The following is a 16,447-nucleotide window of genomic DNA, read 5'->3' as shown; positions in this document are numbered from 1 at the left end:
ATTTAGCAGAATGATGGCAGTGTTCTTATCTAAGTGAACTGAATTATTGTACTTCTTCCTGATCTGACAAACAGCAGCCATCTGGCTGGATAGACCACATGTAAAGTCAAGTGACACCAATACTTTTTGCTGTAGGAGAAAGCTGTAGTAACCTGTAGGTGGGGTGAGGTGTCGAGTTGTAGTAGAAATGGGTCACGTGAAGGGGTCTGGAACACTAGGCAATGCAGGCTTTTAAAATGCCAGTCTTTCCTTGCTATACTGAATTTAGCATCTGAAGAATTACAATAGGTAACATCTGATATTTGTCTGGATGATTCAGATATCTATTAAAAGTTCAATAAATATTGAGCTTTTTTACTGAAGAGTACATAGTGCTAAATGCAAATTATTATCCCTTAAAACTTCAATTCTGATACAGTGATGTGTTCACACGTCAGAAATAAGGAATAATGCATAACTTCACTTTGTCATGCAGACTTACTCTTGAAATTTACTGGGAGAAGATTATTGCACAAACTTGCACAACCCTCCTTCTGCTTTGGTGTTTTTTTGTTTGTTTTTGTTTGTTTTTAATTTTATGTACTGTATTTTAAAGTAAGCAAAGATGCACCCACTGTAGGGAAAGGAGGGTTTATTCCAATTTATTGCACCATTAGCTTTTTTTTTTTTTGTAATTGAGTATTTTTTTTCTAATTGGAGAATACTGTGCTGTTTTGGTTGTCTGTAAGATTCCATTCATGTTGTATAGAAGGTTTAAAAATGAGATTTGAATGAACTTTTAGTGTAATACAGGAAATTTAGTCACCGTAATGCCTGTTTGTGTAATACCTGGTATAATATAAATTGTTTGACTGCAGTTTTTCAGGGACTTTAATACTGAGGTAGTATAAATTCTGAGTGAATAAAGTTACAACTAGCAGAACAAAAATTAATTCAGAAATACACACCAGCTGAAATATAGTATATAAATAACAACAAATGATTCTCCCTAAAAGTTTTTTCATGACACTGCATTTGCTAGAAAACGAGTTTGTTTTTTTTAAGAATTTTTACTTTCATATGTAGAATAAATACTATTTTTTAGGAAACCAATGTGAACAATTTAATGTATTCTTGCTATTATTCTTTGCTTTGTGTTACAATTTAAAAAATAGATCTTACCCATTCAATTTTTGGTTAGCTGTTGATTGTCTTTTTTGGATTAAAGTATGAGGAAACTAAAAAAACTGTTTCCAATGAAAATGTTTCTTAAATCATCAGGGTTTTCCAATTTTTTTTGCAATAAGGAGCTATTTTGGTCTTTTCAGTTCTTGTACAGCTTCTACAAAGTGATTTTGCTTATTTTAGTTATGGAGAAAATGCAGGAAGTAGGAGCCTCCTGACAGCAATGCTGTCATGCTTCAGGAAAGGCAGATGAAGGAAGTAGGTACTTCTTGCTACCTTCTTAGGTCTTTCAGAGCTATGTTTTTGAAAGCAATAAATAGCATACAGTCCTCCTTTTTTTTAAAGCAACTCATGCCTTTTGTAAGGTATAGCATGAAGAAGTTTTGGTGACTAGTTTGCCACAAAGGTAAGCAAATGCCCTAGGAAACCTGAGAAGTGACTCCATTCACTAATTGCAAGAGTCTTTGGTGGAAGAATGGGAGTTAGCTGATGTATGTGAGCATACACCAGTTTTATAAACATTAATAGAAGGTTATTAGCTTTCCTTCATGTCAATAAAGTCATCAAGGAATTTATTAATGCTTTTTTACATCTCAAAATCTTACTGCTTCTCTGATTAAGAATTGCATTTTAACTGCATTTCTGTTTGTGTAGGTAACCTGGCATGAAATAGCCCGGCCTCAAGTACATGGCTATGACATGCGTTGTCTGGCAATGGTTGGCCGCTTTCAGTTTGTGTCAGGAGCAGATGAAAAAGTGCTTCGAGTTTTTTGTGCTCCCAAGAATTTTATAGAAAATTTCAGTAACATCACTGGTATTCCAATGGAGAAGCTGTGTTCCCATGTGAGTATTCTAAAGCAGTTATAAATGAAGCCGCCCTTTTCCATGTAAATGACATCAATGCTTTAGAAAGCATCAAATGCATTAACTTACACAAAATAATATAACAATTCTGAACCTTCATTTCTCCTTCCTCTTATGCTAGTTTCTCTGTGTGCTTTTTCAAATATATTTCATGATGTTGTCATAGAACCACTGAAGTTGGAAAAGACCACTAAGGTCATGTAGTCCAAATGTCAACCTATCCACCACCATGTCCACTGAGTACTTGAAATAAAACAAGACATGTTGTCTGAAGAATATGGGTAAATTAAAAAAGAAAAAGAAAAAATCAGCCCAAGTAGACTAGTGTATATATTTGATGATTTGAAAACAAACACTAATGCCTGACAATGTGCTTCTTCTTAATTTGAGGGTGTAGTAGTCTTCTTTGTATGTAATTATTATTGTGTGGTTTTGCACTGTTTTGTGTTTTATTTTTTTTTAATCATATATTTGGAAATAGCACCAAGCTTTCAGCACTGCTGTTGGTAGATCTAGATAAATATTTATAAATAGGTATTTGCTCATGCTTTATTTCCTCTTGGCTGTGGAAACCTTCTTGTGAGGCTAGGACATTTCAGTTCTTGTAGGCCTATGGCTGTTGTATACAAGTGAGTGTTCCTGCTTGTTGGAAAGATAAGACTTGCAGCATTGCTATCCTTTTTTTTGCTACTCATTCACTATAGGAACTAATTCTGATTTTCTTTGCATCCTGTAGAGCAGCCCTCTTTCAGAATTGTTACCTCTTTGCATTCCTGGCTGAAAAGCAGTGTTTTCTGCGTAGATTCTCAAAGACAGATTAGCCCTTCCATTTTGTTTAACATTTGAAATGTGTAGGAAGGAAATCTATTAATTTTTAGTAGCAAGAAGTTACATAAGTAGATATCTGCTAATTGTGTTAAGTTGTTGTAAGCATTGGTACTGATGACATTGTGCAAATAACACTGTGCTTTTATAATACTGGCAGATGTCATTATTTTACTTTTATGTAGACTTTCCTTATCAGCTCTTCCTCTGAGTGCTGTGTTTTGATCAATGATATCACAAAATGTCTTACAGACTGTCTAAAGAGGAAGGCTTCACAAGCTGTAATGATACAGATACTCTTAAACAGCTTAATTGAAATAGTTTTGTGTGAATACTTTTCATTAGTGTGTAAGCTTTGTCTTAACTGTATTCAAATGCCTTCCCTAAGAAAGTGCCAAACCAAAAAGGCCAGCTTTATATTCAAACAAGAAGAGGAGCAGGATTACATGCAGTTCAAGCCTATTGGCTTGTGTTATACCTTACATTATAAACAAGAAGCATTTTTGTTTTAAAAGCCACTTATACGTCAGTGTCAGACATTTTCTGATCAAGTTATGAATATTTAAATAAGTAACATCTTATTCTAGGCCGTCACCTAAATTTTAAGTCCAGTCTTCGTTCAAACTTTTCAAACCCTTGAACAAAGGAATTTTACAGCTGTTAGATCTAAAACTTTTCTATCTCTGCACGAAGGTCCTGAAGCTCACTTACCTGTCTAATTTTTGGCCATGTATTCCAGCCACATCTCTGTGTTGTGTGCTAGATTGTGTTGGAAGCCATGGACAGAGACACCCCCTTAATTCACATCAGAACAGACTACTTCCCAGTCCTATTGCATTACGGACTGCAGTGCTCTCAGCTGAGCCTTATCGTGTGTGTCCTAAATAAAATTATAGCTGAAAACCTGAATGTAGGAATGAAGATACATGCTTTACAACAGAACTTTTGTGCTGAGGCCTTAGATAAAGCTTTTTTTTTTTTTTTCTTGTTCCTCATATTGTCTCAGGTGTGCTGTGGGGTGAGTTGGGAGTTTTCCAAAGCCCCCCCCTTCACTTTTCTCTAGCAAAGTCCCTGTTCTTACACGGATTCATTAATCTATGGCCTTTAAAACCTGGTCCCCACATGTGAAACTTTTCTCTCTCTTTTCAAATTCAGCAATCTTCTGACCTTCCAGAAGGTGCAACTGTGCCAGCATTGGGTTTATCCAATAAGGCTGTTTTTGAAGGTATGGCTAATAAGAAATAATAATGAGAAGTGATGGTGCTTCACATGTAAAGTTTTTTGTTTTTTTTTAAAAAATAATTTCATCAATGTTTGTCTTTTTGCTTGGTCTCGTAGTGAACTTGACTAAGTTTCTAAGCTAGAAGTAAAGTTGTACAATGTGTTTATTTTGTGTGGCAGCACTTAAATATGGCACTTAACAAATACAGTGAGAACAAGTGAGAATGCTTTCTTGATTCAGCCCTTTATGAGCTTTTGGCTCCTCTCCTAAATATCCTGTAGTAAACCTTATGTGAACCCCAAATGCTCATTCCTTGCCTCCCACACTGTGACCCACATTCTGTAGGACCCAAGGCCTCTCCTTGTTGTCTCCACCTAGATGTGAGGCTGGCTGCATGCTTGAGGTGGACCTGGAAATATCTGGGGCACGGTGTTACTCAGATTCCCCAAACTGCAGTTGTTCTTATGTTTTCTCTATGCTCCTCGTTGTTCCCTCAATCAGATTGCTGACAACTTCTAGCAAAAAATAATTGAGTATTATTAAATAAAATTGAATTCCACATTATTAAATCAGGGCTGTCCACTGCTTTTCTTTGTTCTTCTGTAAAATACCAGTATCCTTGACCTTCTAAGCTGTATTCTGGAGTCTTGTTCACATGCTCCTTGGACATTAACACCCTTGTAGAGGTTGTAGAAATAATGCAGTTTTAAGTAGAATTGCACATGTTTTGTATTCTTTTCCTGTAAGAATAGACATAGACCTTTTCTGGGTAAATGACACTTTGTGAAAACATTGGAGAACTATTTCTCTAACATGAAGAAATGTCCTTTCAGTAAAGGCTGGAGAGACACCAGATCATATTCTTAGAGAGGTGGTGGGGATACCAGGACGATAATTGTTTGGAGTGATAACTGTAACTGAACCATATCTTGAGATTAGGTTTGGAAATGGGAAATCTGGTGTTTGATAAAGCATGTGGTAAAAATGTATTTTAATTGAAATCTACAAATTAGTTTTTTTCTGCCTAAACTTTTATCAGAAGGTATGAATTAATAAAGAAAGTATGTGAATTAGATTTTATCTTCAGGATCTTTAATGTTAATATAGCTAAATTGTCCTAAAACCTAATTGAGAGAAAAAATATCCTTGTTGTACATGAAATAATTTATTTTGGCAAAAATCTTTTTTTTTCTGCTCTTTCATAAGACCTTCCACTAACAGAGGGAAATAAGTTCCATCTTCTAGAGTATTGCCACACAGACAGCAATAAAGTTCGTTTGATTTCATGTGCCATACCCAGCAGTAGCACTATAAATAAAAAAGCTGTCAAATTTTTGTGTTGTCCATTATTGTCCACCAAATGCTATCAGCACTGATAGCTTAAGTCCCATAGAACGTTGTTTTTGTTTACTCTGCAGAGGAATCTTACAGTGAACAGCCATGAGGAAGTATCTCAAGTTAGATAAATGCTACTGATTTTTCTTTTCTTTTTTTTTTTTTCAAGGAGAAAGAAGGCAGGATGGATAACAAAATAGTCTTGCTGTTCTCCTGAGTTCTCTACCTACTTTTTTAAACAGCTATATTCAAAATTTGCATTTCACAAAAAAGCACTTTACCCCAACTTGATATCTTAAATATTTCTTTCAAAGTGAATGATTGAGTTGAATTTTAATGTAACTGAATAATTTCAGTTAGTACGTTTGCCTACAGCTACGAAGGCTGAGCACTTGGCAGGTTTGCTGAAGTTTGCAAACTATGTAGACTTCTTCAAGCATGACTTTTCATGTAGATGTCTACATGATATGAAATTGAACTTTATTTCTTTGGATTTTTTTATTTAAATTTTCAAGGAGGAAAATGATTTAACACTGGGGACGCAACAGTTTCAGCTCCTATTGACTGATTCTTTGATATATCAAAGTCTCTTTGGGAATCTCTGAAAGAGACTCTGATAGTGAAGAGGTTAATCCCAGAGTGGAACTAGTTCAAAGGTTGGATTGTTCTTATGTCTTTGTTGGTTTTTTTTTTTCAAAAGTCTTCTCAGTGTTACATGCATCAGAATCACTGGATTCTAATGTTTGTATTAATGTTGCTTGGATTTTCAAAATAATGGAGGGTTTTCCCTTGTGTAGTACATGCTTATATTTTCTTTTATATCAAATATGTTCTCTACAGCTAATAAAGTCCTTATTTTGAATAGGAGATATATCTGCTCAAGTAGCTGAGGATGAAGAAACGTTTAATACTATTTCTAATCAGTATCCTGAGACATATTTTCAACCCCTGATCCTTACAGGTATGAGATTATTTTCTGTTGTATGAAGTAGAGAATGAGGTTTATTGGGTATTATCTTAGAAGCATAATTTAGCTGATTTTAGATTATCTACTGCCAAATTTAAATATGTTATACAAATGTCTTTTAGAACCTCCTCAAGAGGATCACTTGCTGCAGAATACATTGTGGCCTGAAATTCAGAAGTTGTAAGTTTTTTTTTTTTCTTTCCCTAAAGCTATTGCAATATTAATGTAGTCTGGTCTCATAACTCTACCTGACTTACTACCTGATATGACCCTGTGCAGCATATATCTTGTAAAATAAATACATGTATCACAAAGGTAAGAGCCTGAAGAAAAGGGCAGGAATTTTTGCTTTCTTTTGCTTTTTGGCAGACTGTGCAGATCATGTCTGTCTTTCTGCACTGGAAGTAGTGCTGCTACTCAAGGCTGATGGGGCAAATAAGTAACTTCCTCTCAAAGCCCAAGGAAGTTGTCAGATGCAATAGATGGAAGCAGCAGCTGAAACAAGCTGTGGTTGGTGGTAGAGCAAGGAGGTGACTGTGGGTTAAGATGGTTGCAGACCCAGTTTGGGTATTGAATGCTGACAAAATAAGTTATGGTTCACAAACGTAATAGGTCATGCAAATAATTGTTGAGGTTGCAGGGTTTTAGAATTCTTCTACTGTGTTTTGTTCCTTCTTTTTCTGTGATTCATTCAAAGTATTAATTTCATAATAATTTGCAAATGAAGTTTCTAATGTATTTGTTCCCTCAGGGTCTCAGTAACATTAGGCTGCAATTGCTCAAGCTTCAAAGTTTTCATGAGCTTCACTCAAAAGAGCTGGTCTTAGTTACAAGTTGTTGCATGCTAACCTTAGCCAAAATTTGTTTTCTTGACTCACTGTCTATTAGATTGGCTCTTTGAACCTCTCAGAGTGTTTGCAAATGGCAGTACCAGGGAGTTGATAGGAAATGGAGGGGATAATGGAAAAAAGTCTTAACTGTAGATTTTGCATGGCTGTTTTAAGTCAGTTCAGGTAACAGTGCTGCTCTCGAAGCAGAGCTGTGAGTAGGAAACTGATTATCTACATATGTTGGGCAGCATTCTCATTTCTGATCTTGAATATGCGAAGAAATTAGTCATTTCAAGTTCTTATGTATTTTCTAATGTGAATCTCCTGAAACAGTAGTCTCGGGCAGAAGCAAGAATGTTGAGTCTTCGATGACTACATTTACCAATTTTACGGCTTTGTTTGGGGAGAGGAGATGGAAGAGGAAATATTTAAAACACAACAACAAAAACCCCAACATTTTAGGAAAGCTGCTTCCAAATTGCTTTCATTTGGCTGAGTAGGAGGTTTTGTTGGGAACTCATCTTTATGGTTCAGCTGGGCAGTTAATCTTCTTTGAATACTTTAAAATGCTTTTACACCAGGGAAGCTGGCAGGAACTAGACTATGTCTGTATGTTTTGTAATTACCAACGATTACATTAAATGCTTCTCCTGTGCACGCAACGGCTGCTAATGCATCTGCTTTATTTAAGTAGTTTGGTGGTGATCATAAGTAGTGAAAAGGGGCCAAGGCCAAAATTTTCCTTTGTTTGTCTTAACGTTTCTCAGTGTTTATTGTTGATATTCTGCTATGGGAGTACTGCTAATCAAGCCTCGTTTAGTAAAATATCCTTTATTTTATGATGGCTCTCAGGTGACTTATCAGCAGTTTTTTCTGTAGTTAGAGAAACTGTTAATGATAGAGATTCCTTTGTGTGAAAGGAACAAGATGCAGGCTGTCTTTCAGATTTTCTTTTTTTGTTCGGGATAATCTTGAAAGAAGTAACATGAAATTGCATAATGCAGATTTCAAGTTACCATGGCAGCAGAAAAACAGCATGAGGAACTGACTTGCCAAAAATAGCCTCTTTGTTATTGACATTTGTGTATTCCCAGCTCTAGCTCAGCACCAAATTTTGAAGGATTAGTGTTCAGTTTTGATAACTATTTGGTTGAGTGGGTTTTAGCATGAAGAACTTGCTGAATTTTTTACATAATCTAATAACTTTAAGATAAAAATATGATAAATCCTATGAGAATATGCTAATCCTTATCCTCTTGGAAAATTACCATAGAATATATATATGCAATATGTATGCTTTATGTAATACACTTGGAAGTCCTGAGACATCCTTTTAGACACTAGAAAATTACAGTAATCATTTGCCTGGAAACTTTGAATGTCCATTCGGCTCACCTGCGCATAAGAAAATGTTATGAATTACACATTGCTAGGGCAAAATGGCTTGTGGCTGGAAATGTCATTTCATTATTCATTCATACAGTTGCTTTGCTCTCCATTGTGAAGCCTTTTTTGTGCTGCATTATGTAATGAAGGGATGGGATTGAATGTGTATGAGTGGAAGGAGGGCTTGTGACTGGGACTTGCTGTCTTCATCTTTAATGAAGTCACACCTCAGTGAGTCCCTGCTTGTACAGATGCATATTATAGTTTAGTTTGTTTTTTGGGTGGGGGGTAGAGGGAGAGTTTGTATCTTCTTGGGCTTTCCAGGATTTGCATGAAGCTTATTGGCACAAATTGTCACTTGTTCTGGACGTTGCTCTAAGCTTTGGGGATTGTTCCTGCGGAGCAAAGTTGTAGCTGATGATGGTCCATCACTGTTTGGGAGGGAGGCACCTTCTCCTTGATCAGAACTCTGTTCTGATGTAGCTCTGAAGAGATGAGCAGTTCTCCAGATAAACTCTTCTGGTCAACAGTATTGCAAAGGCTTTGTTATATGGGACTGATGTTCATGGGATTTTACTTACAGCCAAAACAGCCATCTGTTTAAATGGCAAATTACTGTCTGTGTCTGTCGAATAGAGTAACTGCTGGGCATTTCCCACAGACAGACTCCCACATTCATGTCTAAAGTTTGGGGACATGCTGGCACTTCATGAAGAGTGTGTACAGGCCTTCTGGGAAGAGAGAGACTGGTGGCTGCTTAATTGGAACGTTAATTTGCAAATTTGTGTCTTATAATGGTGAAGCTATTAATTTGTGTCTTCCCCTCACCCTTCCCAGAAGGGTTGTCATCATAATGTTTACTTTAAAAGTAGATTTCTGAAAGTTGCCTTATATTGGAAACTATTGAAAGTCAAGTTTTTAAAACTGAAAATATTCCATTCAAGGTATGCTTTCAGTGAAATTCAGTGAAGGAGAAACAGCTTGTGGAATAACTTGTGAAACAAGTCTTTGGTTACTTTGTTTTTATCTCATATAATGTAATACTGCAGAGGGTTTAACAGCAATATTTTGATCTTCTCTATGCAACTTTTGCTCTTATTAAATAGAAGCATTAAAATACTCCTCCTCAAATGAAAACAAGACCTAAGACAGCATCTTTTACAAAGTCACACAAGCATTGGTCAGACCAAGAGCCTCTAGAGACCAGTGTTATGCCCAGGGACTATAATGGCAATAGGACATTTGTTTTCAAAGATATGAGATCCTTGCTTCAGTTAGTCCAAGCAACAACATCCAAGAAAAAAACAACTGCAGATGAAGTGGCTGGCAGGGAAGACAGTGTGATGTATTGCCTAGGCTGAGGCTGACTCCTTGCTCTGTGGCTGTGGTGAGTCTAGCTGTTTCCGACAGCATGGCAGACTAGACTACATGATTTGGGGGTAGAAGCAATTGTGCTGTCTTATGAAGAAGAAAACTCTGTGTAAGCAGACACCCCAAGGAAGATGGTTCCCTGCAATATTCACTGTTTTCAGCTCAGGAGCTTCTGAAGCTGAATATGTGTTTTTATTATGTTTCAGCAACACTCACTGTTTTTTTCTTCCATTTACTTGTGGAGTCCTGTTTGAACCAATGTAAAATTGCAATTCTCTTGATACCTTTTCTCACAGAGGTCAGAAAATGCATTGTCTCTGATGTAAAGAGTCCTCCCAACAAATTTTGTAGTAGAAGAGACAATGCCCTTTCTGTGCCTGTTGTTGTTTGCAGTTCAGTGTTGTTACCCCTGTCATACAGAACAAGGGGTAATCAAGTAAATAGTCTCTGAGCATAAGGTCACAAGGAGTAATAAACAAGCCCTGATACCTCTGTACTTCATGGCACTCAAAACAGTGTCTTTACATTGTCATTGTTCAGGAGTGATGGGAAAGCTGGAAAACAGGGAGGTGATTCCAAGTAAGGTTGGCCTCATGCAGAGATTGTTTAACTTTGTCCATGAGGATTTCTGTGTTATTCCTTAAATATTCCTGTGTTTCTGATTAGATAAGTGAGTTACGTGGCCTAGGTTTCATCCAGAATTCTTACGGCTTTGCTTTGAACAGAAAGTGAAATGCTTGCTTTGGTACTATAAATCCCTCCAGCAGCTGGTATTTAGCTGATATTTTTCTACTGTTTCAAGATGTTTCCAACTTTGTTCTGCTTCTGATCTCTGACTGATAGTAGTTTGTTAGCCTTTGTTTTTCTTTTGTGATTTTAAAATATGTGGCTTCTAATTTTTATTGATAGCGTTAAATTTGTTTTACAAGAAAACAAGAGTACATTAAATGCTGTCTGCTTTTTGTTAGTAATTGCAGTAGGTTTTGCATTGCTGATGATTTAGGACTATGAAATGTGCTGGAGTGGTTCGTCTGTAGTCAGTTCCTAAACATGAAAGAGTTTATGCAGATGTTTGAATTGAATGCAGAGTATTATCAGGATTTGTTTGGAATGCGAAACAGAAAGTGTTGTTTGTTGAAAGATGCTCCTAGTATGTATCTTTCATTTTTGCAAAGGGATTTAAGTTAATATAAAAACCCTAATGCATACTGCAGAAATGTCTGTGCTGTGATAAATAGCTTTTGAAATTTATTTCAGGTATGGACATGGATATGAAATTTTTTGTGTTGCTTGCAATAATTCAAACACTGTAATTGCCTCAGCGTGTAAGGTAAGAAAAGATTCTAGCACCATCTAGTGAAAAGTGCTGTCATATTTCTAGGGCTGACAGAAGAGATGTCAGAATTCAGTTTGTACTGTACTGTATCTGCTCTTTAAGTTAACGTGAAAGATTTCTTATAAATGCCAGTTGCCTTGCAAAGGTGAGATTGAATACAGAGATGTTGTTATTCAGAAATAATTCTGTGATTTGTTCAAAGTTCTTAGGAAGAGGAATTCTAACAAACAGTTATTTGTAACATTTTTCTGACACATTGTCATTGCTGGTAGAATGCAGTGAAACAATCTTGAAACTTTGTAGAAGGAGCTGGACTGTAACTCATGAAAAAAAAAGCCGCTTAACATTTCGGTATATTGAAATGTGTGATTTTTATATTTGCCTTATTTAATTCACACTGGTTTTTTTTTTTTTTTTTTTTAATTTTTTTTTTTTTATTTTTTTCTCCACAGGCTTCCAAAAAAGAACATGCAGCAATTATTTTGTGGAGCACTTCTTCTTGGAAGAAAATACAGAGTTTGCCATTTCACAATCTGACTGTTACTCAGCTGGCATTTTCACCTAATGACAAACTTCTATTAGCAGTGTCCAGAGACAGAAATTGGTCACTGTGGAGGGAAGAAGTCTCATCAGAGTCAGGTAAGGTACATGGGATGGATTTACACATTTGAAGACTTTAAGATTTGTTCGCTATTTTTGGCTTCAAAGTATTTGGAAGATAATTGGTAAAATATTTTAAATGGACACTTTCCTTACAACTATTAAGTATTTAATAGTGGTATGTGTTCCTGTAGCTTTAGGAAGTGCAATTCATGGTGCATAGAAAAACTATAATGGGAGTTAAAATGTAGAAAAGGATATGATCAGGCATTAAATACTGTTTGATTGAAGTCTTCCTGCCTTTTACTTGTGGCTGTACATTACAAATTTACTGAAATCAAGTACATGAGCTGGAATACAGCGTCTGAATTTCAAACTGGTTTTCTGTCATGCAAAACCATTGTCTTGGTGTTCTGCACAAGCTACATTAGAAGGTTCATTATTACATTGCTGTGTCCTGCATAGTACTGCCTTGACTCTTTTTGCAGGGCATGATGCTCTGAGGCTCTTGACAGGATTAATTGCTGTCTTTGGTGTGGCTTTCTTATAATCCTACGCAATTGATTAATTTGGCTCGCTGTCTCTGCCTGTAAAATAGAACTGATGGTAAAGATTCAGTTGACTTTCTCATTAGGACTTTAAGCCTTGCAAAATTGTAAGGAAATTGCTGTTGGACATGAATGGATTCCTTGAACAGATGCTTATGCTGAAAACAATTATCATTGCACCATTGACTTAGTAAGAGCCCAGTAGTGTTTATGTGCTACAAGGTTACTGAGCTCTATAGAGTTTTCTCACAGACTTGGCAGTGAGTTTTCACCCTGTCACACAGTGTCTGCGTTCTGGCTTGAGATTCTGTTCTGCTCAGACTTTTATTTTAAAGCCTGGCATATTGTCCAGAGTAGTTAATATTTTGGATTAAAGAGTATGAATTCATACAGAAAGCAGAGGAAGCCCTTTTCATCTATTCATCACAAACTTCTCCATCTACAAAACATTGTTATTAGTATAAAGCAAGACTACTTGTATTGGCATCCCAATAAATGCAGTTATTCAACTTCTATGTTCTGAAATGACAGTTCTTTCTAATTAGGAAAAGCATTCCCAAAGCTTTGCTGTCTGCTAATCAGATTTGCTGCCTGATTTTATGCGTGGTGAAACCGCAGCTTATCTTGTTGGGAGCAGATTAAGCTTTGGGATTGGATCATTGTGACTTCAGCTCTTGGGCCTTTACTGGTAACAACTAGAATCTGTAGTGGGTTGCTGGGCTGTATGTGTACACATGGTAAAAACTGCACTATACTAAAGCTTTTGAAGTCAGTGTTTTTATTAAAAACTTGTATGGAACCTTGATATGTAATGCTTAAAATTTGTTTCTTGTGAAACAGGTAAGCGTATAAAGGAAACTGTTCCCAGTTTTCATGCTGTAAGGACTGAGTGGTGTGGTCTTGGATCAGTACTAATTATGTTCAATTGATTAATGTTGGGAAAAAATACTAAGAACTCCTGATACTATTACTAAGTACCTCCCAAGTGCTTTAAAGATGAGTGTAACGGCATCCAATTATTCCTGCTGTTCATATTATTCTTAATTATTCTAGGTACTTCTAGCAAACAAAGTAGTTGAAGTAAAGGTTTTTTCTTTGTTTTATTCCAGGACCAGTTTTCAGTTGCTGTGCACACACAGACAAAAATACAGCTGTTCACAGTCGAATCATTTGGTCTTGTGATTGGATGCCAGATAGCAAATATTTTGTTACTGGCAGTCGGGACAAAAAGGTAATTAATGTAAAAGGAATTTTAAAAGCCCAGAATCATTTTAAGTATATTTAAGATTAGCAAGTGCTGTATTCTAATGGACTCATGGTCTATAAGCACTAAGAGACAATAGTGTATGTTACCACAGAAATCAGGGAGACTTTCATATGGTGGATAAAGTGCTCAAATATGTGTACAAGACTGCGTCTCAACTTTGCACAGTGAGATAAGCATATGTCACAAACTGTCATGGGTATCTACTTCAGGTTTTATTGGATTTTCATAATATAATCTGTATTTGTCATTAATATATTTAATGCAGTCAAGCAGACTTTCTAAGCAGTCGAATCTTTGTAGGTAGAAACTTTTAGGGGTCGTCGCCTTTGTTCTGTGCTCTGGGAGTATTTTAACGGAGGGATTCCTAGACGATTCTCTTTTTCACAGGTCATCATCTGGGGTCAGTGTGATTTACCTGTGACTACTGAAGGCAGTGTGTTGGATTCAATCAAACCTTGTTCAACAGTACTGGATGCTGGAGATTCTGTTACTGCCGTTAGTATCAGCCGTGTGCTTACTCCTGATGGAAGGTATTGCTGACTTGTATAGTGCCATTCTGAATTCATCTTGAAATCAGTATGTTTTTCCCCTTTAGTAATTTTGTGTGGCTTAACAGCTCTTAACATGTACCTGCCAAGTATTTGACTACTTGAATTCTTTTTTCTTTCCTTAACCTATTTTCGGGTGGGGAGGAGAGGGTCTGGGGAGAGGATGACAGAGTGGGTTAATGCATCTGAGACACATTTGTTCTTATGATAATGTTGTCTGGACTGATGCTGTAATAACCTGCTTATGAGTATTATATTTTTTATTCTAACCAAATCAATTTACAGATTCCTGTTTTGTTCATTTTTATGGAGGTGCTTTGATTTATACTGATTTTTTTTTTTTTTCATGAAAAAGTGTATATTATTTTGAAGGCTGAGTTGCAATGCTTTGTTTGAGTGCTTAGAATTCTGCAGTTCTTTTAGAATTAATGCAGTTGTTCTCTTTATAGGTATATTGTCGCAATAGGCTTAGAGAATGGGAAGATTAACTTTTACACATGGAAGCAGAGTGGGCAAGAACCATCAGCAGCTGACTGGACCAAGTGTGTTGAGATGGATAACAGGTATATCTTTTGAAGTATTTTAGGAGCAATTAAGTGTTCTTACCAAGACTGACAGTACTGGAATTTTTTTCTTATGTTATAAAATGATATGAAACTGCTTTATTTTCATACAAATTTGATATCCTTTTAGGAAAAGACTGATCCCTGGAAACCTGCGGATGTCTTTTATCATAGTCTGAAAATAAAAAATAAAGCTTTTTTAGTGTTAACCAGAGAACAAGATGGTAGAAAATACTGAATGCTGGGGGAAAGAATCACTGAATAACTGTCTGTATACATTTGCAAAGAATTTTGAAGTAGGTGACAAAGTTTTAAAGAGCAGCTTATAGCAAAAACTAAGGGAATCGTAAGTTGAATATGGTGCTGCTTTGGTGACAATAAGAGAAACTCTACAGAGAGACTTTGAATATTTAATTTGGAGCATTTTCTTAGATTCTTTCTCTATGAATTGACATGGATAGTATCAGAAATGAAAGTTGATGGTGACTTTGGCCTGTGTACTTGTAGTGAATTTGAAAGGGATGCCAAATGACAGGAAATGACATACTAAAACCCAAAAATCTGTCCTATCTTGGTAACTGAGATGCTAGATCTTCAGCCTAACATGACAAAACTTCAAATCAATAACTGTTTAAATAATTGATGACCGTGAAGATAAAATGTCACTGGTATTAATGGCCCTACTTAACTTCATACCTACTGATTATCACAAGTCAGCTTTTCCTCAGTTGGTAGAGTTAAGTGTACTAATTATATAAATGTTGATGTTTACATTCACATACCCAACTGTGCTTGACATTTCGCAGTTATGTATGGATTTCTTTTTGTTGCAGCCAAAGCCATGCTCTTGCTGTGAAACGTTTGTGCTGGAGACATCGTGAGGGCAGAGCTGGACATAATGATCAGAAAAACAGCGAGTGGTTGCAGCTTGCAAGTTGTGGAGCTGATCACTGTGTTAAAATATTCAATGTCAACAGATTTGCTCTTTAACAGAGACAGCAGGCCTGTCTGTGCGAAATTAATTCGCAACACTTTTTCAGCATTTTTTAATCTTGTTTTTGAATTGTTTTCTGCTATGGAAAGTGAAACATCTGAAATATAACTTATTAAAACAACTTTGATAACTGGAGATGTTTTTCTAATTCTGCACTTCTGGGAAATGTGAAGTATTTATATATTTTGATTGGTGAATGTCCTGGAGATCAGGGATAGGAGGTGTGGGATATGGCATAGAAGAAGGTTAAGGAGATCTCTTTGTTCACTGTGAGTCTGGAGTTGGTGGGAGGCAGCCAATAGTTGGGTTCTTGCATGCTTGGGTTGAAAGTGGAGTATGGAATTGTTTGAAACACCTTATTATTAAATGCAACTGTCAGTTAGCCTGTCAGTGCTGGCACTGTTTCAGCATCTGCAGTTAACCAGAGATCAGAATTGACTACACATCTCTCCCTGATAGCCTTCAGAGTGTTTATTATAGTACCTGTCCAAGTCTTAGACCAGCTGGCTATAGAACAGGCATGTCCAATCCACTGGCTGCATGCAGACTGGCATGGCTAGCAGTGCAGCGCGCCCTGCCTTGCTCTGCTCTGTAAGGGTGGTGGCTCTTCCCTGTGGAGTGACCCTG

General features: G+C 36.5%; 1 protein-coding gene across 4 annotated transcripts in view; it reads left to right on the top strand.

The window, feature by feature from the left end:
• Nucleotides 1-15,955, top strand: part of ELP2 (elongator acetyltransferase complex subunit 2) — a 33,410-nt gene extending 17,455 nt beyond the window's left edge. For 3 of the 4 annotated variants that reach the window (XM_042869344.1, XM_042869345.1, XM_042869343.1), the window contains exons 13-22: nt 1,819-2,007; nt 4,009-4,078; nt 6,276-6,371; nt 6,500-6,557; nt 11,222-11,294; nt 11,753-11,939; nt 13,558-13,679; nt 14,103-14,245; nt 14,713-14,826; nt 15,660-15,955. In XM_042869344.1, coding sequence (XP_042725278.1) covers nt 1,819-2,007; nt 4,009-4,078; nt 6,276-6,371; nt 6,500-6,557; nt 11,222-11,294; nt 11,753-11,939; nt 13,558-13,679; nt 14,103-14,245; nt 14,713-14,826; nt 15,660-15,816 — 1,209 coding nt within the window. In that variant the 3' untranslated portion in view covers nt 15,817-15,955. Of the gene's footprint in view, nt 1-1,818; nt 2,008-4,008; nt 4,079-6,275; nt 6,372-6,499; nt 6,558-11,221; nt 11,295-11,752; nt 11,945-13,557; nt 13,680-14,102; nt 14,246-14,712; nt 14,827-15,659 lie in introns of those variants that run through there. The other variant, XM_042869346.1, reaches the window with a different exon arrangement.
• Nucleotides 15,956-16,447: the final 492 nt, after the last annotated feature.

The sequence above is a fragment of the Lagopus leucura genome, unplaced genomic scaffold (genome assembly GCF_019238085.1).
Source record: "Lagopus leucura isolate 7727_CA_CO unplaced genomic scaffold, USGS_WTPT01 Super-Scaffold_100002, whole genome shotgun sequence".
Taxonomy (NCBI): Eukaryota; Metazoa; Chordata; class Aves; order Galliformes; family Phasianidae; genus Lagopus; species Lagopus leucura.
The sequence above is the reverse complement of the archived record's forward strand: the minus strand, read 5'-3'. Positions and strand labels throughout refer to the sequence as shown.